This window comes from Suncus etruscus, chromosome 2, assembly GCF_024139225.1.
Source record: "Suncus etruscus isolate mSunEtr1 chromosome 2, mSunEtr1.pri.cur, whole genome shotgun sequence".
In the NCBI taxonomy this organism is placed as follows: Eukaryota; Metazoa; Chordata; class Mammalia; order Eulipotyphla; family Soricidae; genus Suncus; species Suncus etruscus.
The window spans coordinates 20,853,172-20,880,032 of NC_064849.1; the positions used below are offsets into that span (position 1 = coordinate 20,853,172).

Sequence of the window (26,861 nt, forward strand, 5' to 3'; positions counted from 1 at the left end):
AGCAGGTAGGGCACTTGCCTTGCACATGCAGACCCAGGTTCAATCCTTGGCATTCCATATAGCACCACCAAGGGTAGCCTCTGGGCATTGCTGAGTTCCCAGGTACTCAAATTAAAGAAAATTGCATATGATCTTTGAATATTAAAATATATACAATAAAATAGTTCATTTGTTTTCTACATTTTCTAGATAATTTTTAGTCATTTCTTCTAAATCTGTATTAACAAAGGTAAAGGTTTTGGGATGGTGAGGATGTGATCTTGATTAAAATGAATTCTTTTTCATCTTTATTAATATAAAGGTGTAATGCATCAAGTAAAACACTTAGCAGAATCGGAGTCTTTGTTGACAAGTCCACCAAAGTCATGTACAAATGGGTCAGGATCCTTGGGGTCCACAACATCTGTCAGCAGTGGAACAGCCACCGCTGCCAGTAATGCCACAGCGGATTTGGGATCCCCCAGCTTGCAGCACAGCAGAGATGATTCTTTAGATCTGAGCCCTCAAGGGTAAGTGGGTGGGTTTTAAAAGAATTGATTTGTTCTTGCCCTTCACATTTAGCTGCAACATATTCAGGGACTTAGTGGTAGAATAAAAATTTATACATTCATAGCTTAATATTTTGCTAGATGTTCAGTGGAATTGTGAAGAAAGCCACATATTTAAAATAATTGATTTGCTTTTGCTCTTCACCTTTAGCTGCAACATATCCGAGTTAGCAGTAGAATAAAAATTTGTACATTCTTAGCTTAATATTTTGCTAGATGTTCAGTGGAAATGTGAAGAAAGCCACATATTTATTGGAAACCTGATTAAAGTCACCTGTTTTAAGCTTATGTGATCCACTGACAGACATAAACGAATTTCAACGCTAAGGCGTTAAGTGATTTGTATGCGTTGCACACTTTGCAGGTGTAAAACTTGAGTTCTGATTCTTAAACTGTAAATTTAGTTGTTGGTTTTATTTTATGCACAAGTTTTATGACACCTAAATACTAATATTGTGAAAAAATATAAAAGAAACCCTTAATTTTTACATACTTTATTTGTAAGTGGAATTTTTTCTTAATGAAGAATGAGTATCTTTGTTTTTGTGAGAAAAAGGTATTTATTTAGGAAATGCATGTGAATAAGACATGTTCATGTTGTGTAATGATCTGTGCAAAGTTCATCACCATTCAGCTTTCAGAGCCAAAGGGCATTATTATGGGGGAGAATTCCCATATAGTGAAAATGGGAATTACTAATTTTAGCACATTTCTTTGCTTCTACCATTTTTTAATTTCTTGCTTATATTGTGCTACTAAAGAATTAACCAAACCATAATATGTTGTTCTGGTAAAGCCCAATAAAAAGTAGTTTTTGTTTCTTTGATGTTAGAAACAATATTTGACGTCTGGGGAAATGGAACAAAGGACTAGGTAATACCATAAGTGTGTGAGCCCCAGAATAATCCCAGCACTGTTTGAGGCGTAACTGCCAAGCACCTCCATGGTGTGTACTTCCCAAAATATATAAACAACTAAAAAGATATTTTGCTATAAGTGGTATGCAATGAATCAAACTAAAATCTGCAATTCAGTATAATATTCAGAGTAATACAAATTTTAATTCTGCCAGCTAAAAAGTTAATTTTGGTAAAATGTAGTAATACATAATAAAAGGAACAAAAATTAGCTTTAAAAACTGCAATATACTTACAGCGACGGCCACCCCAGGAATGGCTTTCTGCCACCTGGGCGCCCTGTCCAGAGCTGGGCCTTTGGGCTTGGCCATTTACGGGGCACATGGTGCCCAGTTCCCAGATGCCTACTCGAAGGAGCTTTATGGCAAAGCCAACCAGTACCACTTCTTACACAGTCTGGCCCTGTTAGGGGTCCCCACTTGGAGAAAACCCCTCTGGGCTGATTACTACTAATCTCTGGAACCACCTTATTCTGCACCAGTTTTTACTATCAAGGTCTGACTGGAAACTCCAGCATCCAGCCTTTGGCCCCTGTGGGAGGGAACCTGCTGATACTGGGCTGGCTTGCCGTGGCTCTTTGAGCTTCCTTGTGTTTTGATTTCGGTGAATTTTTTTGAAAACCGGGGCAGGGAGGGAATTAAAGTTCAAAGGCAAATGGGAAAAAATAAATAAAAACTGCAGTATAGCCACACACCCCCAATAAAACTAGATAGCTGAGATTTCTTGAAGTTTTAAGTGCCACTTGCTGACAGATCTCTACTCTAGATTAAATGTGGATTGTAGAGATTTGAAGATTTGTGATGCAAGACCTGTTGCAGAGTGATAGCCATTTTAGGAAACTTGAATTTAGGTGGCACTGTGCTTAGGGGTCACTGCTGATGCTGCATACGGGACCATAAGTGGTACTGGGGATCAAATTTAGGTTGGCAGAGTGCACAGCAAGAACTTTAATTGCTGTATTATTTCTTTAGCCCCTTACTATTTTTGCCATTAGTTTGCTTTTCAATGAACATAATTGTGACAATTGCTAAACTTACCCATGTTTTTCCTTGTGATAGTCGATTAAGTGATGTTCTAAAAAGAAAACGACTGCCAAAACGGGGGCCAAGAAGGCCAAAGTATTCACCTCCAAGAGATGATGACAAAGTAGACAATCAAGGTAATTTTTTTCAAGAAACAGTGGGAGGTCATGTGAAGATAACAGTAGTTCCAAATGTGCATCTGATAAAAGCTGCTTATTAGCAGCTTATTATAGCTTTGAGACACTGGACCAGAGTTTTCTGAGCAAATTCATCAAAGAGTAAAATCTTAACAATTCAGTTGGTTATTGACTATATTAAAGTGATCTAATTTGTTGTTCTCTTCTTTTTGTAGCTAAAAGCCCTACTACTACTCAGTCACCGAAATCTTCTTTCCTAGCAAGCTTGAATCCAAAAACATGGGGAAGGTTAAGTGCACAGTCCAACAGCAACAACATTGAACCAGCACGAACTGCAGGAGTCAGTGGTCTTGCCAGGGCTGCCTCAAAGGACACCATATCCAATAATAGGTAAAGTGGAAAGTTGTGCGCTGTTAACTCTTCTAAGATTACTAAAATACGATTTCAGTCAGCAAATTGTAGGCAGAGATGAAACCTGGGAACAGAACTTTAATTGATACTCAGAAGGGGCATAGCTCAAGGAAGAAATAGGTCTCAGTTTTTAGAATCTTTCACCTGACTATTTGCTAAGTTCTAGGCTTTATTGCAGTGACAGGAGTCCAAACCCAGGCCTCTGCTACTGCTCAACATCACTAGACCCAACTCCTTTTGGGGTGTTATGTTCAAACAGAACAAAGATACACACTTAAGTCTGTCTTTTCTCTGTCTTTTAGAGTAGAGCCACACCCCTTGCCCTTTTTTTGGTAACATGTTTTTATGAATCTTAAACTATTTATAGATTGTGGGTTATTTCTAGTGTTTGTTCAGCAGTTGCTCCCTTTGGTGGTGTGTGTGTGTGTGTATGCTGCTCCCTTTGGTGCTGGGCTGTGTGTGTTTACACTTTTTTAGGGTGGGGTGTGTATGTACACGCCTTTCGGTTTTGGGGGAGGATGCTAGTTGGTCTTATTCCTTGCGCTGTGAGATACCAGGAATTGAATCTGGGTTGGCCATATATAGAGCAAGCACCCTATTCACTGTACTATCTGGCATGTTGTGGGTAGAGCAGTTCTTTTAAGGAACTATTTTTAAAAAGACTATCTGATTTACCCATTTTGGCTGCTTCTGCAATCCTAGCTACTACTGTACTTAGCCCTGCAGGGAACGTATCTGTTTTTTTGAATTGATACTTTCTGTTCTGGGAAGTAGTTCAGAAGTGAAATCTTGGGACTGGAGCAAAAGTACAGCAGATAGGGCACTTTCCTTTCACACAGCTGAATGGAGTTTTATTGCTGGTCCCTTGAGCCCGCCATAAATGATTCCAGAGTGCAGAGCCCTGGGTAACTCCTGAGTACCGCCTGGTGTGACCCCATAGTTAAAAGGAGAAAAAAAAGAAGTGGCATCTTGGGCCAGAGTTTAGTACAGTGGGTAAAGTACTTATCTTGCAAACAACTGACCTGATTCCATCCTTGAACCCCTATGCCCCCCCCAAAAGTGGAATATCTATATTATAAATAACTATTTTTTCCATATACACTAAACTAGACTGCATACCAACCATTCTTCCACTTTTGGATGGAGTTAATTGTTATTGAACAATTTGTAATTGCTATTGTATCTTGGTTTATTAGCTGTTTATTTGATGGATGATGTTCATATATTTTCTATTTCTATTCAGTAAGTTACTTTTAATTTAGCCCAGTTTCCTTTAGCCATGCATGCAATAACATTCCAGTTTAATGTGATCACAATTCATTGTCTATGCCTGTCCAGTCAAGTCATTGAATACATGCCTGAGTGAGGTCCATATCCTGGTTAATTCCACCTATATTCAGTGTATTTTGTGTATCATTATCTAATTTTAAAGTCTTTGGTCACTTGAACTTTTGTGGATGATGTGAAATATGGATCTGATTTTTTTTTTCATATGACTCTAGTTTTCCTAGTACCATTTCTTATAAGGTTTTCCCTGCTTCATTTCATTCACCCAGCTCCTTTATTATATATTAGCTGTTCATAAATCTAAGTGTTTATTGTTGGGTTTATATAAATTCTGATCCATTGATCTAAAAATCTTCCCTTACGCCAGTGCTTCTCAAATAGTGGGGGTGGCATGTCCCCCGGTAGGGGGGGTCGCAAGGCTCCGTAAAGGGGGGCACATTTGACCTCGGCAAACACTGTCATAACAAGCTAAGCCCCGTGTTTATGTCTCTGTATGTCTCTGGAGCTGAGTTGCTGTGTCCTGCTTTAAACCCTGCAAAGCTATACATCACAAAACTGCTCATTGTAGCCATTAACCCAGACATCATCTCTGATTAAAAAATCAGCTCAAATTATTTTATATATTTTTGTTTTGTAGGTTAAAGTTTTTTTTTTTTTTAATGTACTATTTAAAGTCACATGGGGAGGGGCGCGAAAAATGTTTTCTTCTTCCTAGGGGATCATGACAGAAGATAATTGAGAAGCACTGCCTTATAAGCCCAATACCACACAATTTTGATCACTAACTTTTTATAGTCTAATTGAAAGCTAGGAAATAGGATTTCTCTCATATTCTTTTTTTAATAATTCCCTTGGCAGTTTAAGTTGTTTTGTTACCACACAAATTTTAGTAGTAGTCTAGGTTTCGTTTGTTGGTTAAAAAAAAAAACTGTCAGCTAATGGGGCATCACAGTTCGACCAGCTTAGGTTATAGTTACACATGTCTAAACAGTTGTTTGATAAGCTAACCTTCACAGCCTCAGAAATTTTTGCATGTTTCCATTCTGCTTTAAGGATTACTACTGTCCACTGTGGCCTTGATGGGTAGAGCTTATGGACACAAGCATGACTTGTTTCCAGTTGGATTTTTCAGGAGCAGCTGATTTCTACTAAGGGCCTGGGAATGACCAAACATTGCCTGCTGACTTGTCAGTTTTTAGTTCCTCAAGCAGTTAGTTTAGGCAGTTAGCTTTTGTGGGGCCTTTGGCTCATTGCTCTCCAGTTTTGGTTGGAAATAAAATCTGGCACACACTTGAGCATCCTTCCTCTGATTGTGGCTGTGGCTGTGAACCTCTTAGTAAGCAACACAGCCTTGAATTTGTGGGGTGGGACCAAGTGACCGTGACAGGGTGAAACAGCCTATAGTCCACTCTGGGAAGACTATATCCCTGCATTCCCTTCTGGCTCAGAGTCTCGTTTGATAGAACTACTGTTAATTTTATGGGATTTCCTCTTTATATATAAGTTGCTTTATTGATGTTCTCAACATTATCTTTAGAGTTTTTAATTTTAAGTTTAAACTTTTTCATTTTAAGTTTTCTCAGTTGGATTCTGTTTTTGCTGAGACCCTTCCAGCCTCTTGGATCTCTGTGTCTGTAACCCTCAAGTTAGAAAATTCTGTGTGATTTCCTTGAATATTGTTTTTTCATCTAATATGCCTTCAATAGAGATTCTGATGATTGGTTTATATCTCTCTCTGATGTTCATAGTTGTTTATATTTTCTACCAGCTGTTTTTTTCTAGCAATTTCCTTCATTTTACCCGGGAGTTCCTTTAGGAAGGGGACACACCCAGAAACACCGTTTATTCCTGGCCCTGCACTTGGGAATTAATCCTTAGAGTGTATAAGGGGGGACCAGGAGTTATGCAGTGGATCAAATATGGGTTGGTCTGTGCAAGGCAAGCATTCCACTGGCTGTATTGTTACTTCAGCCCCTCATCTTGAAGCGCTTGGATCATTAGCACAGCTGCTATTAATGTGCTGTTTAAAGCTTCTAGAGTTTTTGATTACGAACCATACACTTCTTTTCTGCCTGAAATTTTTTCCTTTTAGACCTATTCTTTTTTTTTGTACTTTGCTGGCTTTCCTGTACCTACCTGTGCTGTTTTCTTTAATCTCATTAAACATCCTCATAATGGTGTCATAAAGTCACAGAGTACTGAGCTGATCTGATTGGTGCTGGAGTTCTATTTCCCTCACTGAGCTTGGTGGGCTTGGTGGGCTTCTATGCATCTTCCTCATTGGGTTTGCTCTGCTTCTACTGGGATGGTGTGGTGGCATGTAGACTTCAGAAGTTGTGGAGTTGAGTGCTTTGTTATGGTGAAGTTCAAGAGTTGTAGTGCCCAAGTTATGGCAGAATTCAGATGTGGGGGCTGCTGGGCCTCTATAGATTTTAATGCCCCCCTCGTTTCTTCTTTTAGGGAAAAAATTAAAGGTTGGATAAAGGAACAAGCGCATAAATTTGTAGAGCGTTATTTCAGTTCTGAGAATATGGATGGAAGTAACCCTGCACTGAATGTTCTTCAGAGACTTTGTGCTGCAACTGAACAACTCAACCTCCAGGTACTGTATATGTGCATCATGCCTGACTCAATCCATCTGCAAAAATTTCCCTTGAGGACTCGAGCCTTCCATAAATTTAGCTGTTACATTTCTTTTTTTTTATCAGAACATGTCCCGTTAGCATTGACATATCTTAATTTATCTATGGGCTTTTACAATTCATTATTTTATCATTAAATATCCTGAGAATTTTATATTTGACTTTTCATTTTCTCAACTATTTCCTGACAAAAGGCAAAATCTTAGAAATGTGTCTTATTTTGCTTTGTCTTTACAATTGATATGGCTGTCTATTCGCTCTTTCTCCTTGAGGTCTGAGTGTCTCTAGAGGCTTAATAACAAGCCTTTTGAGCCAGAGCAATAGTACAGTAGGTAAGGCACTTGCTTTCACGCAGCCAACCAAGGTTTGTTTTCCAGCATCCCACCAGAAGTAATCCCTGAGTACCCCCAGGTGTGGCCCAAAAATACAAAACCAAATAATAGCTTTTTATATTTCATCTGATTCCTAGTCATCTTTTTTGGAGTGGGCAGTCCAAGCCCAGCAGCACTTATGTTACTCTTGGTGGGCTTGGGGAAATCATTTGGGATGTTGGAAATTGAACCCAGGTCAGCCACGTGCAAAGCAAAATCTGCTGTGCTATCGCTCCAGCTACTCAGTCGTTTTTTTTTAATATACTTGGAGCAATTTTTGAGTGTTTTCAAGAAATGAGTCATTTTGTTTAGGCTGAATTTGTGTAATGCCATGTAATACTTGCCTTTGTAGTTTAGTATCATTTTTTTACACTTTATTTTCCTCTTTTAGTATGAATACGTGGGTGTTAATCATAAAACGTTTAGCATTTATGTATAAGATTATACAAAAAGATCATACATTGGGGCCGCCATCCCATACTCCAGAGCCAGGAGTAATCCCTAAGTGCTACCGATAGGTCCCCCCAAAAAGATCATACATAAAATTAAGATATGCGAGAATGTTAAAAGGCAATACAGAAATATTGTTTTGTGTGTGTGTGTTTTTTTTTTCAGGTGGATGGTGGAGCTGAGTGCCTTGTAGAAATTCGTAGCATAGTCTCAGAGTCAGATGTTTCATCATTTGAAATACAACATAGTGGATTTGTAAAGCAGCTGTTACTTTATTTGACATCTAAAAGTGAAAAGGATGCTGTGAGCAGAGAGATCAGATTAAAAAGATTTCTCCATGTATTTTTTTCTTCTCCAGTAAGTGATCTAAAAATTCCTTCTATATCTTATAATAAACATTGGTCAAGATATTAAAAGTAAAGCTTTTAACTTATATTTAGTGCATTGTTTTATCTTACATAGTAAAGAATATTTTTGTTTGGGCCACACCCACGGGTGTTCAGGGCTTATTCCTAGCTCTGCTCTCAGGGATCACTCCTGGTAGGTTGGGAGGACTGTGTGGGTTACCAGAGATTGAAATCCAGTTGGCTACATGGAAGGCAAGTGCCCTACCCATTGAACTATTGTTCTAGCCCTATTAAAGAATACTTTTAAAAAGTAAAACAATGAAATCATGATTTAATAAAGTCTATTCTGGGCTGGAGAAATAATGCAGGGGTTACAGTGCTTAGGCATGCTGCATGTCTGGGGTGACCGCCTCCCCCAATTTCTGGCACCACATACAGTTTCTGACCATTGTCCCTGGGGACAAAGGTAGGAGTAAGTTAGGTTTGGCCCATACAAAACCAAAGTGCATGCCACAATTTTTCTATGGTTTATGTAATAAGAATGTTTTTATTTGTAAGAAACATTATCTCATCTGTGTATATATTTTATTCTTCGTTTTTTTTTTTTTTATTCTTTAAGCACCATGATTACAAACATGATTGTAGTTGGGTTTCAGTCATAAACAGAACACCCCCTTTACCAGTGCAACATTCCCACTCCCACTCCCTCCTTCCCTTTCCATCCTCTGCCTGTATTCAAGACAGGCATTCTACTACAGTTACTTTATTTTATTTTTGGTTTTTGGGTCAGACCCACCAGCACTCAGGGGTTACTCCTGGCTCTGTGCTCAGAAATTGCCCATGGCAGGCATGGGGGACCATGTGGAATGCCAGGATTCGAACCACCATCCTTCTGGATGTAAGGCAAATGCCCTACCTCCATGCTATCTCTCTGGCCTCAATTTTTTTTTTAAGTTCAGTAAGATTTTTTTTTTCTTTCTTAAAGGATAAGTGTTAAAAAAAATATAGTAATAAAGGTGTGAAAGTGGCAATCACCGTTGTTTGCATAGGCCCAAAAAAATATGGGGAAAACAGAAAAAAAAATTCTTGGCCTGATTACAATAAGGCCTCACCCTGAAGTTTATTGGCATAAGACTGACTCTGGGCTCCAGGCATACCAGTCTGCCCAATCCCTGAGTCATTCTCCGTGGTCCTGGTGAAACTTTTTCGCACTTTACCTGTTGTTGGTCTTAGGTTCCTGTATTTAAAGATTCTGGATTCTGTGCATTTCCTTCATCGAGGTCAGGCTGATGTGGAGCATCCTCTAGTTTCACCTCACCATTAGTTGCAGAGAGACCTGCCCCACAAGCAGGTTGTTGCTGAGTCATCTGGGTGTTGAGAGCACTCTTTGGAGTAAGTCAATGCCAGAGCAGTGGTAGGGTCTTCCCTGGTAGAGGTTTGCATCCTGGTAACATAGACAATTGCGGTAGTTTCCATAGATGGTATCCATTGTTCAGGGGTGTATGGGCAATTCTTCAAGGCCTAAGCCAAATCATTATGCCAATGTTCAGGGTATAATGCCTAACTGCATTACAAAATTTGTGTTCCCATCTCTATTAGATAAGAACTTGTTTGCATATGTAATATTTTCCCATTTTAATGTGCCTATGCAAAAGAGAAAACCACAAGGTATTGTTAGTTCACCTGGGGGCCGAATGAGCAAGTCCAACATTCCCATAACTTGGTTCTAACATGAATTCTAAACAGAGATACTCTCCTACCAGCATTGCTTATTGAACAGATCCCAAAGGAGAAAAAGTAAACAAACAAACAAACAAAAAAAAATGTTAAGAGAATACATCTAAGATATACAAAGGAGATATACATGTCCCTTTTATATTTTAGAAATAGTCGGAGGGGGGAGGGTGTTGATTCTGGGACATCACTTTGGTCTGTGGTTTGGCCATCTGGAGTCTGTAAACAACTTCCAGCAGTTCCATATCAGGAAATGTCTTTGAGTGGAGGCTTCTCGGAAACTGATTATGGTAGCAAGCACAGGTACCCAGGTAAGGGAAGTGGAGGATAGGAGTCCGTTGATTATAGATTGATAGGAATAGAGTTTTGGTTTCTTCTCAGGCTGAGAGTATATTTTTTTTATTTTGGGAGCTGGCTGATAGTTAGCTTGAGTGAGGATAATAATCTGCTTCATAAGGAGCAAAAAGCTGAGAGTTAAAATGGTTTCATGCGGGGTAATAGACAGTGGGGGTGAAGAGTAAAGGATTAGAAATGAGCCTGTAATGTGATGAGCCAATGGGGGAAGGGAATAATACAACATAGACATTCTCTATGTTGTAAACATAAATGAACCCTTCTGATATCCAATTTAACTATACTGTATAATGCAAAGTGGATTAAACTATATGATATCCTGTTAATCTATATAAATTCCTCACAGTTTGAGAATGGGGATTAGTGGGAAGGGAAGTTAGTTCACCTGTCCCCTCCCCCAATCTACCCCTCTGGTGCACGATAGGGGGGAGGGGTTTCTGGGGTCCCCTTCAAACTTCTCTCCAACACCCACCTTGCTGGCATCCTGGGCAGGCGGCCAGGGGTCCAGGAGGAAGGAGAGGGAAGGCTGTGGGGCCAGCCGGAGGCCACATCTTCCCCTGAGCTTAGCCAAAAGCCTACAGCATGGACTCATGCCGTTCCCCATTTCGCCTGCTGAAGCTTATGCATATTTTATTCTTCATCTTGGTTATTAACATAGTTCTTTACTGTGCGTTTCTTAGAGAAGATATAGTAAATGGAGTATACATTATGTACATGTGTATTTGTATGTGTATATGTATGTGTGTATTTCTATAAATACATTACACATAAATGTTTCTGTATTCTTCTTAAAATAGTACTAATAATCTCTGTGAGTTCTAATTTACTACTTACAGTGTAGATAACAAGTCCAGAAGCCAGTGTCTGCATCTTTAGTGGATTGAGGATAAGATAGTAACTGTGTGCTGTTGAATATACTGTTAACATGTTTTCCTTGTTTGCCACTTTAAGAAAAGGCATCCCCAGGGAAATTTCCAGGTGATTTATGTAATCAGGCTAAGGATAGCTCTCTTGTGTTTGTAAAATTCCTTCATATTTTTCATTGTTTGTAGTAATTTGAGCACTCATTATTTTAGCTCAGCGCTTTTCCCTAAAGCTGGAGACTCATAGATATATAGCAACATTGATTATAATTTTACATCATATTTAAGATCACAGGCTTATAATTTTTTACCTGAAACTCATTAGGGCTGGATTAATTTTGTAGGTTCAGTGGTACATTATTACATAACAATAATAACATACATAACAATAATAATAACAAACAACAATAATGTATATACAATTTAATATTCCCTGGGGGGTCTCAGTAACTATGTTCATCAATATTTTTGAAGCAAAATGTTTATGTTCAGGGTTTGGAGCACAGAACAGCAGGTAGGTTGATTGCATGGCATATGCAGCCAATCTGGTTTGGTTCCAGCATCCATGTGTACTCCCCTAAATCCATCAGCTATGAGTGAAGGAAGAGTCAGCAGTAATCTCTTAGAATTGCTAGATGTGAGCCTCTCCTCCCCTTTAAAAAGTGAAAATAGGGGCCAGAGCTGTGGCACAAGTGGTAAGTTGTCTGCCTTGAGCACTCTAGCCTAGGATGAACCATGGTTCAAACCCCCACCCCCACCCCCAGTGTCCCATATGGTCCCCTAAGCCAAGAGCAATTTCTGAGCACACAGCCAGGAGTAACTCCTGAGTGTCACCGGGTGTGGCCCAAAAAACAACAACAAAAGAATATGCCTACTAAATACAGGTTTAAGAGAGTAAATCAACAAATAGCCATGTCTGTAAGGTTTGACCACCAGTTGCATTATGTTTTCAAGCCCTTGAGTCTTGGAAATTAGAAAAGTTGCATATTATATGTCTTATTTATTGAACCAATTGAAAGTGTTCCACATCATTATGCCAAAAGGTAAAAATACCAGTTAAATTTTCTTGCAAAATGGTCAGTTTTACCTTTTTTTTTGTTTTTTGTTTTTGTTTTTTTAAATTTATAACTAGCTTCCTGGAGAAGAGCCCATTGGAAGAGTAGAGCCTGTGGGTAATGCACCTTTGTTGGCATTAGTTCACAAGATGAACAACTGCCTCAGCCAGATGGAACAATTTCCTGTCAAAGTACATGACTTTCCTAGTGGAAATGGAACAGGAGGCAGGTAAGGATCATTGCTTGGGTATGTCCGTACCATCCAATGTAGTTTATATTTAATTTTGTTGATGTAAAGTAGCAAAAGCTAGATTTGGTAATTCCTTGCTTGCCTGAAAATATCTACTAGAATGGGATTGAATAAAGAGTAAATCAAATTCGACTCAAATTATGTACCTTAAACATTATGCTTAACAAATACATATCCCTATTAACAATGTTGGCATCCTGAGGGGGAGAACAATACACCCAGAGATGCACAGGGGTTACTCCTGGCTCTGCACTCAGGAATTATTTCTGGTGGGATCATATGGGATTCTGGTGATTGAATATGGGACAGCTGCATGCAATACAAGCACCTTAGCCATTGTACTCTATACAACTAGCATGTGGCATCTTTTAAAAGATTACTTTTCCTGAAATAATACTTTGATTTTGTCTAAGAATTTGGGGGGAATAGTGTTAATAAAATATTGTTTTCTGTACAATGTGATATGTTGTTTTTTTTAGTTTTATATTCTATTTTAATAAATGTTTTGAAGCTATAAAACTTACAGAACTATGTTTTTTTCAAAAGTTTTATAGTACTTGAGTGCTACAAAATTAACTACAAAAGTTACTGGTAGTTTTTGTGGAATGCTATAAGGTTCCTTGAAATGTTATGTATAGAAACCTGGAATATAAACACTTAAAATTCAAGGAAATAGCTTATTTGACAGTTCAGCATTTGAAATTTTGATGAATGTAAAAATATTAGTTAATGTGATTGTTACAGAGTATGTTTTTTTTCCCTGCTTATTAATTAATATATAGAACATTTCATTTTGTTCATGGTACTAGAGTTTTGATGAAATTAAGGGAACATTTTTAGTTTTGCTTGAGAAAATAGTGGGTTTTTATTTTTATTCAGATTATATAAAATGTATGTGTACTTATATGTATATAAAAATGTGGGGCTGGGAAGGTGGCGCTAGAGGTAAGGTGTCTGCCTTGCAAGCGCTAGCGTAGGACGGACAGCGGTTCGATCCCCCGGCGTCCCATATGGTCCCCCCAAGCCAGGGACGATTTCTGAGCAGATAGCCAGGAGTAACCCCTGAGCGTCAAACGGTGTGGCCCAAAAACCAAAAAAAAAAAAGTAATGGAATAGTCTCACTTACTGTGTGCTTCATGTGATCTTATAATTTTGTTTTATTTTTATATCATAACTCTTGCAAGTACTTTTAAGAAACAAGTCAGATTTGTGTAGCTTTTAGAATAGTTAAATTATACTTAAGGTTTTTAAAAAATAATTTTATAGCTGAACTGTTTGAAAAATGGTGTCTTGAGTTTTAAAGAAGATACAAGAGGCTCAAATGTTTGAGGAAATTTTGTTTCAGGTTATTAAATCTCATTGATGGGGGTATTAATAATCAACCTCTTCTCTAAGAGTTCTCTAAGAATTTTGTTTATTGCTTTGATTCTTCATATTCTAAATATAAGGAAGTATAGTATTCTCTTTTTCTCTGACTTAATTCACTTTACCTGCCATAAGGCCCATCCGTGGTGGTTGAAATGGTATAATTTCTTTCTTTCTTTTTTTTTTTCTTTTTTTTTTTTTTGGTTTTTTGGGCCACACCCGGTAACGCTCAGGGGTTACTCCTGGCTATGCGCTCAGAAGTTGCTCCTGGCTTGGGGGACCATATGGGACACCGGGGGATCGAACCGCGGTCGTCCAAGGCTAGCGCAGGCAAGGCAGGTGCACCTTACCTTTAGCGCCACCGCCCGGCCCCTATAATTTCTTTTTTCTACAGCTAGCTATGTAGCTTTCTGTGTGTGTGTGTGTGTGTGTGTGTTACATCTTTATTCACTCATTGACAACACACATACAGTAAACACTTAGATTGTTTCCACATATTAATTACATCAACAGTTATACATTTGATTGTGTATTTTCAAATTTGTGGTTTCACATATCTTGAAGTTATATATGTGTGCATATATATATATATATACATGTATACATCCTCTTATAATACCTTTTACTAAAACTTGAACTGCTTTCTTCGCTTACATGGTCAGTAAGTAATTTTTTACTTTGTTTTAATAATGAGATTGTATTTGCTTGTTATGTTTTAAAATATCTTGATTTTGAAAATAATAGAATAACTTTTTTTCACAAATTATCTTGAGCTTTTCTCTCAACAGAGGATCACAGGCTTTAAAATTTTTTAACACACATCAGTTAAAATGCCAGTTACAAAGACATCCAGACTGTGCAAATGTAAAACAGTGGAAAGGTGGACCTGTCAAGATAGACCCCCTGGCTTTGGTGCAAGCTATTGAACGATACCTTGTAGTTAGAGGTAATTTTTATGTGTATATATTGTATAAGCAATAATGTATTTGGGTGGAAAAATATTACAGTATATAAACACTTTTTCCTTATTGTTGTTGTTAAATATTTTATGTGTAGTATGCAGAAATATTTTAAATTTCATGGAAACTGCTTACTGAGACTGAGTTCATTTATATGTTGGTATGTAGTTTAAAAGTGAAATCTGTTTAACAGTCACCTTAGATATTTCTGCTTTTTATATCAAAGATATAAAAAAAATTTAGAAGATATCTGAGATGATAGTTTAATACGTATCTGGACTATTTCAACCCTTTCTTTACTACCTAAAATTGCTTGGAATTGAATAGCCTTCTTGGGTTTTTAAGGATATGGAAGAGTGAGAGAAGATGATGAAGATAGTGATGATGATGGCTCCGATGAAGAAATTGATGAGTCTCTGGTAAGGTACTATTCCCACCATGTTGTGATGTATAAGGTTCAAGCTCAGCAGCTTAACTGTTTTGTTTTGTTTTGTTTTGCTTTGTTTAGGCTGCTCAGTTCTTAAATTCAGGAAATGTAAGACACAGGCTTCAGTTTTACATTGGAGAACATTTGCTACCATACAATATGACTGTGTACCAGGCAGTGCGGCAGTTCAGTATTCAGGCTGAGGATGAAAGGGAGTCTACAGATGATGAGAGCAATCCTCTCGGAAGAGCCGGTATTTGGACAAAGACACATACGATATGGCAAGTCAGAAATTTACTTTATTTGGTATTTCAGCTTTTTAGTATTTTGAAAGTTATCTAATAGACTTTTATCAGAGGAGTACAACCCTAATTCATACATTTTATTAATAAAGCCACATCACATTTTTTGTTGTTTTTGTTTGTTTGTGGGCCATACCCGGCAGTGCTCAGGGGTTACTCATGGCTCTATACTCAGAAATCGCGTGTGGTAAACTCAGGGGACCACATGGTATTCTGGGGATTGAACCCAGGCTTGTCTCGGGTTGGCCACTTGCAGGAAAAATGTCCTACCGCTGTACTGTACTATACCTCTGGCACCCACATCACATAATTTATCTGTGTGAGCACATGTATGTATTTTGCTCCCTAAGTACTCTAAAATATATGTTCACAGACTGTAGTCATACCTTGCTTTTTCTTTTCCACTAAATTCATTTCTGCTTTTTAAACATGAGAAGAATTTCTCCCTAAGATACTATTTTCATTAAATGTTAATATGGTGTCTCTGAATTTTCAAATGCAGTTGCTTACAGCTTCCTGTTCGTGAATGTCAGCTATTTATACTTCTCAGTTTATTTGTTTTCACATAGACCATTCCTTGACAGGTGTATGCCTTACCATCTGAGTTAAGTCCCTGGTTCTACAAATTACATTTAAAGCATGCCATGCATGCTTCCCAGAATTCTTAAAGAGTTCTTAGTGACCTCTTTTGGACTAAAGGACTCTGACAGAAAAAGTGCCATTCTTAGTTTTCTGGGTTCATAGGGATAGAAGATAAACTTAATGGGTGTTTTCATAGTTCTATCAAACTGGTGGCATTAAGGAAGTTACAGTGACTATGACAGTGGTAGTTAGAAATGATCCTCTGAACAGGAATGGCGTGCTGAAAGGAGATAATTGATATGCATGATAACCCTTCAGTAACAATATTGCGGATCTAAATCCAGTGTCTGAAAGAAAAAAAGGGGGTAAAGAAAAATGTTTGACACAGAGCCAGACCAGGCAGGGGGAATTAGTGAGGGCAGAAGGGAAACTTGGGAACATTGGTGGTTGTAAATGTGCACTGGTAAAGTACATTATATGACTGAGCAACTTTGTAACTGTGGTGGAAAAATTTTATCACAACCTTGTAAACCCTGGCTTTTAAATAAAGTTATTTTATTGAAACCATTGTGATTTATAAATCATAGTTGGGTCCTCTCTCAACCAATGTTTCCCATACCACCACCCCCTTCCCTCAGCCTGCCAAGTATACAGGCCAATTTAAGTTAGATTGTTAAAGTTAGGGTCTCTCTTGATTTTTATTGTTGTTGCCTTGCCTTTGTCTTGCATATTTAGTTCTTTCCTTTTTTACCACTGCCAATGAACCTGAGACCGCTTGACCTCTGGCCCCCATATTTTTGTTTCTCCTCTTCCACCCAGTTTCTTTCCTTGCTATACTTTGGGGCCAGGAGTGTTTGTGACAACTCCCTTTTAAAAAATTTTTTTTAAGTTGTAGTGGCAAAGTCTGCGTTTGGTTTAATATTCTATTGTTTTAGGTACAAGCCCGTGAGAGAGGATGAAGAAAGTAATAAAGATTGTGTTGGTGGTAAACGAGGAAGAGCCCAAACAGCTCCCACAAAAACTTCCCCAAGAAATGCAAAAAAACATGATGAACTTTGGCATGGTATGTTGATCTTTGAAGAGAAAAGAGCAGCAGACTTCCTGTCTAAATACATTTAAAGGAGTAATTTCTATTTAGAATAAATTTTGGAGAAAAAAATGACATCACTAAAAACTTTTATTGCAAGCCCTTGACTTAATTAACACCCAGAGAACAACAAAAAAATGAAGTGTCTACAAAATTAAATTTGCAAATAGGGAATAATTTCATTTCCTTTCTTGAAGAAAGAACTTGTTTCCCTGAAGGCTGAAATATTTTATTAGTAGAAAACATTCATTTAGAAGGTGGTTTCCAGCAGATCTTTTTAATTTTATAATACATTTTTTGTTTGTTTTTGGGGGGCCACACCCGTTTGATGCTCAGGGGTTACTCCTGCCTAAGCACTCAGAAATTGCCCCTGGCTTGTGGGGACCATATGGGACGCCAGGGGATCGAACCTCGGTCCTTCTTTGGTTAGCGCTTGCAAGGCAGACACCTTATCTCTAGCTCCACCTCATCGGCCCCTATAATACATTTTTTAATAAACTAAGATTTAGGGAAAAATTTAAACTTTTGCTAGTATTGCAATGACACTCTCAGTATACTCTGCCAGTATTTTCTTATAAGCTATTTGTAATTCCCATGTATATTTTATTTTTTTAGTGTAATAATAGTGCCAATAATTTCCAGACATTAAATGAAGTGTCTTCCTTAGTCCCTAAAAATAAGGACATTGTAACAAAATTTTTTTTCCATAAACCTGATCTATTCAAAAGCATATTTTGGGACATTTTTGGGGTGTTAAAATGTTGATATTTTCATGCAATTAGTTATTTTTTGTTTATTTTAGACCTTCCCAGGGGTGCTAGAGACCACACACTGCTGGGCATAGAGCCCAGGGCCTGTGTCACTTCAGCCCTTTGAACTGTCTCAACATTCCCAGCCCAAGAGTTGAGATTTTAAATTTCCTTGCTCAGTAAATAGAATTACTCGATTTAAGTTCTTGTCTTGTTTTTAATAGATCTTAAGCTAAGGCTTAAATAGCCCGTTCTGATCTACAATTTGGGACTATTCATCCATTATTGCATGCCTTCTGTTTGTTTAATTTTGATTTGGGCCACACGTGGCAGTGCTCAGGGGGTAATTTTGGCTCTGTGCTCAGAAATCACTCCTGGTGGCTTCAGGGACCACATGGTATGCTGGGGATTGAACACAGGTTAACCTTTACCTTGTACAAAGCAGCCGTACCTGCTATGCTATCACTCCTGTCCTTATTACGTATCTTTTTTTTAAAGTTCATTTTGGGTCTTGTGAATCCCTTTATATGCTGTTTAAACTCATTTAAAATATCTGAAATTCTGAGACTGGAGCACTAGTGCAGCAGCTCTTCCTTTGCATAAGGCCAGCTGGGTTTGATTCAGCATCCTATAAGTTCTCTAAGTACTGCTAGGAGTATAATTCCTTACTGCAGGCCAAGAGTAACACCTGAACATCCCTGGGTGTGCCCCAGAAAACAAAAAAAAAATGAAAATTTTGTGATGGTTGCCTATAATAAAGCATTGTAAAAAACAAACAAATGTTCCTTGTTAGCCTTCACATTGATATTGTTATAAAGACCAAAATGTAAGTGAATTTGTTTTTTTCTCTTACTTGAGAATATAGGTGGGTAGGAATGCCAAACATAAGTTGGGCTATTTCTAATTGTGATAGAGATGTGCAGAGAAGTTTGTGTCATTATTAGGAAAATTCAAGCATTATTCACTTGGTTCACTCTTTTAGGCATGATAAGATGGCATTGATTCCCCTGGATATAACCTTTCTAACTACGACCACACTTCTTTGATCTTTTGTCCTCTAGATGGAGTGTGTCCATCAGTGTCAAATCCTTTAGAAGTTTATCTCATACCCACACCACCAGAAAACATAACTTTTGAAGACCCATCATTAGATGTGATTCTTCTCTTAAGAGTTTTACATGCCATCAGTCGATACTGGTATTATTTGTATGATGTGAGTAATATTGTCTCCTTAGATTTACCGTGGCTCATAATATGTTCTCCATATTTCTCTCTATATATTTCTGTCCAGAAGATGGGTAAAGATGGGTGAGGGTGAACTTAACAGAAAGAATTGCTCACTAAATTTACTTTCCTAGTAAAATACTAGGTGCTCAGCAGTGGGAATTTGTTTCTCACTTTAACTTGGGACCCTTGGCCTACATGTTTGGATACATTCTCTTGACACAATTTAAAAATACTCTTTAATTGTAAATTTGGCATTTACAGTAAATCTACAGTTTATATATAATTGTGTAATTTGGAAATTTAACATCAATTTGTTTGGTAAATTATATCAAATGCTCTTTTATCTTTGTAAGAGGCATATTAAGTAAAAAGAAATGATGAAATTGGAATGTTACTTTTGATACTAGAATATTGTGTGGAAGGATGTAGAATTTGGCTGTTCATGAAACATTAGTTGTTTCTATCAGAGATGGGATGTTTAAGCTATACTTTGTAGAAATTCTAATTTGGGCTGGAATTTGCCAGTGAGAAGTTACAGTAGGGAACTGGGTGCTCTGGCTACAAATCTGAAGATAAGAGAAGTAGCCAATACAATCGTAATGCTTATTACATACCTTTTTTTGTTTTGTTTTTGTATTTTTTCTTATACTTTTTTTTAACAGAATGCAGTATGTAAGGAAATTATTCCAACTAATGAATTTATTAATAGTAAATTGACAGCAAAGGCAAATAGGCAGCTTCAAGATCCTTTAGTAATCATGACAGGAAACATCCCAACATGGCTTACTGAACTAGGAAAAACCTGGTAAGTTTGACTTTTTTTTTTAATCTGGTTTTGATTTGATGTTTGATTTTGGTTACTTTTCAGAGAAGTATTATAATTATCTTGATCTTTGTATTCTTTTGCAAAAAGTGCAATGAACCTGTTTTGAGTTTAGTTATGATTGGTTAAGAATGTAGTTTTAGGGGCTGGAGAGATAGTACATTGGTTTAGGCACTTGCCTTGAATGAAGCTGACCTAGGTTATTCCCCATTCCTTCCAGAGCGGTATTTGAGTGCAGTCAAGAATAAATCATGAGTATCCCTGCATATGTCTCAGAAATAAAGGCTGGAACAATAGAACAGTGGTTAGGACTTTTCCTTGCATGCTGCTAACCTGGGTCTGATCAATGACACCCAAAAAAGTCCCCCCAGCACTGCCTGAAGTGATTTCTGAGCCAGGAGTAACGAGTTTTGCTGGGTGTGGCTCAAGAATTTTTTTTGTTTTTTTTTTTTTTTTTTTTGGTTTTTGGGCCACACCCGGTTGACGCTCAGGGGTTACTCCTGGCTATGTGCTCAGAAATCGCCCCTGGCTTGGGGGGGGACCATATGGGACGCCGGGGGATCGAACCACGGTCCTTCCTTGGCTAGCGCTTGCAAGGCAGACACCTTACCTCCAGCGCCACCTACCCGGCCCCTCAAGAATTTTTTTAAAAAAAAGTTTGTTTTAGAGCTAAAGAAAGATCATCACATTAAGTATCCTTTGCATGCAGGAGTTCATGGTTCAATTCTTGGCACTGTGTGGTCCCCAGAATCTCAGGAGAAACCCTGAGCACAGAGCTAGGATTAATCCCTGAACATGTACATGCATATACACCAAAAAAATGTAGTTTGGCCATGCAGACTAGATAAGATGGAATTATACCAGACTCTATCATCTCTATATTCCAAAATTTAAAACACTGAAAATACTAGAAGACATTGAAAAAAGTTGTATATGGGGCAGGCGAGGTGACGCTAGAGGTAAGGTGTCTGCCTTGCAAGCGCTAGCCAAGGATCAGGACCGTGGTTCAATCCCCGGTGTCCCATATGGTCCCCCCAAGCCAGGGGCGATTTCTGAGCGCTTAGCCAGGAGTAACCCCTGAGCATCAAATGGGTGTGGCCCGAAAAACCAAAAAAAAAAAAAAAAAGAAAGAGAGGGAGGGGGAGGGGGCGGGGGCGGGGGCGAGGGAGAGAGAGAGAGAGAGAGGAGAGAGAGAGAGAGAGAGAGAGAGAGAGAGAGAGAGAGAGAGAGAGAGAAGGAAGTTGTATATATATTCAGAATGATTGTTTGGTTTATTGTTCAGCATGTTTGGGTCTATATCATTGTTTCCAAATGTAGATAATAACCACCCCCTGGAGAGCACTGCAGTGATTCAGGGGAGAAAATAGTAGCCTCTGGTGAAATTAGTAGACTATTTCTGTTTGTTCACTCAGAAAAAGGACATTTCCAAGGGGATATATATATATATATATATATATATGGGGATGGATATATATATATATATATATATATATACATACTGAGGGTCTCCCCCCCCCCCAAGGGCCATTGTAGGCCAAATAAGTTCTGAGTTTCTCATCTAGAGCTCTTTTTTTTTTTTTTTTTAATTGGTTTTCGGGCCACACAGAGTGGCACTTATGGTTTACTCCTGCCTCTGCACTCAGAAATCTCTTCTGGCAGGCTCAGGGCCTTAAGTGATGCTGGGGATTGAACCCAGGTCTGTCCTGGGTTGCCTGAGTACAGGGCAAATGCCCTGATGCTGTTTCATTGCTCCGGCTCCTAGACCTACATTTTTAAAGAACAACCCTTGTCATTACAGTAGCTTTTAGCTCCATATTTTCCTTCACAGGTAAATTAATAAGATTAAGTTAGAAATCAAGATTTCTCTCCTTCCCCCCCCCCAACAACCTCTATCCTAATCTGGCTACTTATGTTAGAACACACATTGAGCATTCAGTCATCGTAGGATGTTTCTTGGCAAGCATCAAGAGGTAACACTGGGGCTGGAATGATAGCACAGCAATTAGGGTATTTGCCTTTCATGTGGCTGACCCAGATTCGATCCCTGGCATCTCTGGTATCTTGGTCCTGCCACGAGTAACTCCAAAAAAAGTAAAAAGTGATACTACCATTATTAATACAGGATATGTTCTTTGAAAATCAACAGCTTTCCTCTAGTAGTTGAGTAATGCAGGACTGCCAAATCGTGGAGAAAACCACTGAGCCTGACATTGTGACTGTTATGTGGCAGAGTTATACTGGCAGCCTCACAGTTCTGGTTGCTGTTTATTTTATCACACACTGCAGTATGATATTTAAGACTTAATTCTTCTCTGGCAGAATTAATTCTTCATTTCTGGCAGATTTGGGGCATCATACAGGGTTCCAGGAATTGAATGCAGGTTGGCTGCATGCACGGCAAAACACCCTACCCACTGCTTTGGCCCTGAAACTACCTGTATTTTAAGCTTTATTCCTCATAGCTCATGTTAGACTTGCTGAAAGTCTTTTGATAGATTAAAGGTGACTTGGGGTAGACTTGATTTTGAATACTAGATTTTGATGGTTGTATTTTATATTTCACAGTGAAAGGTCACTCGGGAGTTTTTTGTTGTTTTTTGTTTGTTTTTGTTTGTTTTGTTTTTCTTTTTGACTTTGGGCCACACTTGGTGGCACTCAGGCCTTATTTCTGGCTCTTTGCTCTCAGGAGTTACTCCTGGCAGAGACTGAGGACCATATTGGGACACCAAAGTTCAAAACCTGTCGGCTTCATGCAAGACTATCTTCCTACCTGCTGTACTACTGCCTCAACCCCATAATTCTTGATCTATTAGAAATTTTATTATAAGAATCAATGAAAGTTTTTTATATCTAGTTTGCCTTGAGTATTTTTGTTACACTTAGAACTTTGTGGTACGTCATCATATTAAGAGTTGTCTTTAAGAGACTTTTTAATGGTTCTTGATTTAGTTTAGTTAATACATTTCTATCTCATCTTTTTACAGCCCCTTTTTTTTCCCTTTTGATACTCGACAAATGCTTTTTTATGTAACTGCATTTGATCGAGACCGAGCAATGCAAAGATTACTTGATACCAATCCAGAAATCAACCAGTCTGATTCTCAAGATAGCAGAGTTGCACCTAGATTGGATAGGAAAAAAGTAAGTACCCAAGCCCCACCCTCCAACCTTAGCCACCATATTTGAGGGTAAGTCAAACTTGGTTATTCTAAAATAAGAATGTGATACATCTACACGTAATTTTAATGACCTGCCTTAATCACCACAACATCTTTACTTATCAGGTAACTCTTTTTAACCATGTTTTCTTCTCAAACTAATTAAATAAATGGACTTACCTGTTACTCCTTATCCTCTAGTAAGAGTCTCTTCCAGTTTCTGAAATTCTTTTTTTTTTTTTTTTTTTTTTTAATTTTGGTCTTGGGTCACACCCGGCAATGCTCAGGGGTTACTCCTGGCTCTGTGCACAGAAATCACTCCTGCCTGGCTCCGGGACCATATGCGGTGCCGGGATTCGAACCATCGTCCATCCTGGGTTGGCCTTGTACAAAAGCAAATGCCCTACTGCTGTGCTATCTCTCGGCCTGAAATAATTTTTTTCAAATTTTTTCTTATTTTCCTTAACTTTTGAGTCAAGAGGAAATACTGGCTTTTTTTCTATCTTCATTGAGACCTCAAAACAAGAATCTTCTCATTTATAGTTAAATAGGTGATACTGATTCATTTCCTTCCTTTAGGAGATTATTTCAGTTAAAAAAACACTGAAATACTCCTTTACACATCTTATCTCTAGACCAAGTCCTTTAAAACCAATACTAACAAAAACAAAAGAAAAAGCTTTGCCGTCCTGTCTTCATTTCTTATCACTTGGATTCCATAATTTAGAATTTGATAGGCAGCAGAACTTTTCTTACCAACAGATGTTTTTAGGACTATTGCAGCATCTCTACAGGTCAGAGCTCATAAACTTTCTAACTCCCCCCAACTCATTTATTAAACATTCCCCCATCTGTACCTCCTCCTATTTAACTGAATGTTCCCAGGAGATTTCATGAAGTTACAGCCCTGAGTTAACTACCGATGAGCTATTTCTCCGGCCCCAGAGAGATCATTCTATATACGTCCCTCTCCTGACTGATTGACTGAGCATGATACTCTTGATTCATATATGTAGCAGCAAGTTACATGATTTCATTTTTTTCATATAGCCAAATATTTCATATAATTTCTTTATCTACTCAATTGTTCTTGGACACTGGGTTGTTCCTAGATTTTAGCTATCATGTATAGTGCAGCAATGAATGTAGGAAAGCAGATGTCTTTTCTGAATAGTTTTGACCCTTGGGGCAAAATTTGCCCAGAATTGGAATTGCTGGGCTATTAGAAGCTCATTTGCTACCAGCAATAGAGAAGAGTCGTTCTCACCACCTCCCTGCACAGCCTTTGCCAACACTGGTTGTTTTTGTACTGTGTGATATGTAGTCTCATTTTCTGATTTGTATTTCCTGGATTTCTCAGTAATTTTTTCTATCTTTTTACCATCATCTTTGAGGAAGTTTCTGTTCATCTGTCCCCCTCATTTTTTGATGATTTGGTTAGCTTTTTTCTAGTATAGTTCTACCAGTGCTTTACATATATTGGATATTATTAACCATTTATCAGATGATTGGGGGGGGCAAATATCCCCCCCAGCTTTTTGGGTCTCCCCCCTTTTTTTTATTCTGGTCCCTGTTTCTTTTGCAGAAACTTTAGTTTGATGGTCCATTTATTTACCTTCCTTTTGCTTGACCACTGGTATTGAAGATACCTCTAAATTCAACGTCATGAGTTGTTCTACCTATGTTTTCCTTGATGTAATTTATAGATTTACATCAAGGTTAATCCCAAGGTCTAAAATCTTTTCTGCATGATGTTAGAAAGGGTCTGATACCTTTCATTTTTGGCATGTAACTGACTAGTTTTCCCAGCACCATTTGTTAAAGAGATGTTTCCTTGCTATCTCCACTTCCTACTTTGCTCCTTGAAAAATTTGATTGTCCATATACCTGAATGTCTGTCTCTGGACTTTGAATTTTATTCCATTGGTCTAAGAGCCTGTCCTTATTCTTGTAGTATACTGTTTTGGTTATAATACAGTTTAAAGTTGGGAAAAGAGAAGCGTCCCATCTTTTTCCCTAGTACTACTTTGGTGGCTACTCAGGAGTTGAGTGGTTGTTACTGCTTATGAATGTCAAAGCATTTGATCTGACTTTTAAGTGTCATGGATATTTTTGTAGGGCTGCATTGAATCTGTATAATGATTTAGGGAAGATTGTCATTTTGACCACATTTATCTTTTCTTTTTTTTTTTTTTTTTTGTGGTTTTTGGGTCACACCCGGCAGTGCTCAGGGGTTACTCCTGGCTCCATGCTCAGAAATTGCTCCTGGCAGGCACAGGGGACCATATGGGACGCTGGGATTCGAACCGATGACCTCTTGCATGAAAAGCAAACGCTTTACCTCCATGCTATCTCTCCAGCCCCCACATCTATCTTTTCAGTCCATGAACTGGATGTGTTTTCATTTCCTCATGTCCTCTTTTATTACTTTATTAGTGAGTATGGTCTTTCTATAAGTCTTCTCCTTTTTTAAGCTAATTTTCCAGGTATTTGATTTTTAAATATAGTTGTGAATGGGATTGTTTTTAATTTTTTTATTTGTATATAGAAAAACCGTAGATTTCTGCATGTTAATTTTATAGCCTGCCACTTTACTATACAATTCTATACTTTCGAGTGCAATTTTTTGGTCTTTAGATTTTGGGCTTTCTCAGTATAGTTATGTCACCTACAAATAGTGAGAGCTTGACTTCTTTCCTGATCTGAATGTCAATATCATGCCTCATGCAGTGGCGCAGGGACTTTCAACTTGAGGTTTTTGAACTTCCCTTGAACTTAAGATTTTAAGTGTTGGGCCTGGAGAGATAGCACAGCGGTGTTTGCCTTGCAAGCAGCCAATCCAGGACCAAAGGTGGTTGGTGCGAATCCCAGTGTCCCATATGGTGTCCCATATGGGTGTGGCCCAAAAAACCCAAAAAAAAAAAAAAAGATATTAAGTGTTGTATGTATACATAGCTTTATTCCATGTACGCCAGAATAGTGTTGATATTTGTAACATTGCAGCTTCTTCTTAACTGTATGCTTTTACAGAAATATATTCTTAACAAGCATTTTACACTTGAGGAAATTACCGTCTGTTTTGTTAAAGTGTAATGTGGGCAGCTTCCTCAACCTTGCACTTTCTCCCATCCTAGCGCACTGTGAACAGAGAGGAGCTATTGAAGCAAGCTGAGTCTGTGATGCAGGATCTTGGCAGCTCCCGGGCCATGTTGGAAATCCAGTATGAAAATGAGGTGAGGGTCTGAGTGTGTTAGCTGTTTTTATTTTGCCTTGTTCTTCTGCTAAACCATCATTAGAATCTGGTCCTGTGAATTTCTGAAACAAGAGCAAATGTTCATGTTGACTTCTAAGTTGGTAAAGGCTATTTTTAAGATACCTCATCAAATATTCAGCTGTTCTTTAATCACATCTACTGAACTTAGCTTGTATATTTTTTTTAAAAAGCAGATTTTTAATGATACGCATTTCTTTTGGGGGGTTAAGTATAATTGCAAATGCAATCTACAATATATGACCACTTACGTTGGTTTTCTTTTTAATATATTTGGAATTCATTTATACATAACTTTATTTTCTTTTACTGTGTTGGTAAAAGTGTTAGATATATCCTGATATTCATATTTAATTTAGTTTCTCGCTTTTGACTCATTATCGGTTATAAACTATTTGTGTACAAGTCTTTGTTCATATCTTCCTCACCCACCTTGAATTAAATATAAATACATCAAGATTTAATAACTAGGTAAAGATATAACTATCTGAAATGACCACACATTTTTGAGCCTCTTGATAAT

General features: G+C 38.0%; 1 protein-coding gene across 8 annotated transcripts in view; it reads left to right on the top strand.

Moving 5' to 3' along the window:
- TRIP12 (thyroid hormone receptor interactor 12) overlaps window positions 1-26,861 on the top strand; it is a 115,969-nt gene that overhangs the window by 69,312 nt on the left and 19,796 nt on the right. For 4 of the 8 annotated variants that reach the window (XM_049769280.1, XM_049769281.1, XM_049769284.1 and 1 more), the window contains 14 exons: window positions 302-509; window positions 2,524-2,624; window positions 2,840-3,014; window positions 6,783-6,924; window positions 7,951-8,142; window positions 12,216-12,367; window positions 14,527-14,699; window positions 15,058-15,131; window positions 15,221-15,420; window positions 16,959-17,086; window positions 18,921-19,072; window positions 19,749-19,891; window positions 22,894-23,050; window positions 26,202-26,300. In XM_049769280.1, coding sequence (XP_049625237.1) covers window positions 302-509; window positions 2,524-2,624; window positions 2,840-3,014; window positions 6,783-6,924; window positions 7,951-8,142; window positions 12,216-12,367; window positions 14,527-14,699; window positions 15,058-15,131; window positions 15,221-15,420; window positions 16,959-17,086; window positions 18,921-19,072; window positions 19,749-19,891; window positions 22,894-23,050; window positions 26,202-26,300 — 2,096 coding nt within the window. The remainder of the gene's footprint in view (window positions 1-301; window positions 510-2,523; window positions 2,625-2,839; window positions 3,015-6,782; window positions 6,925-7,950; window positions 8,143-12,215; window positions 12,368-14,526; window positions 14,700-15,057; window positions 15,132-15,220; window positions 15,421-16,958; window positions 17,087-18,920; window positions 19,073-19,748; window positions 19,892-22,893; window positions 23,051-26,201; window positions 26,301-26,861) is intronic. The other 4 variants (XM_049769282.1, XM_049769283.1, XM_049769287.1 and 1 more) reach the window with 1 other exon arrangement.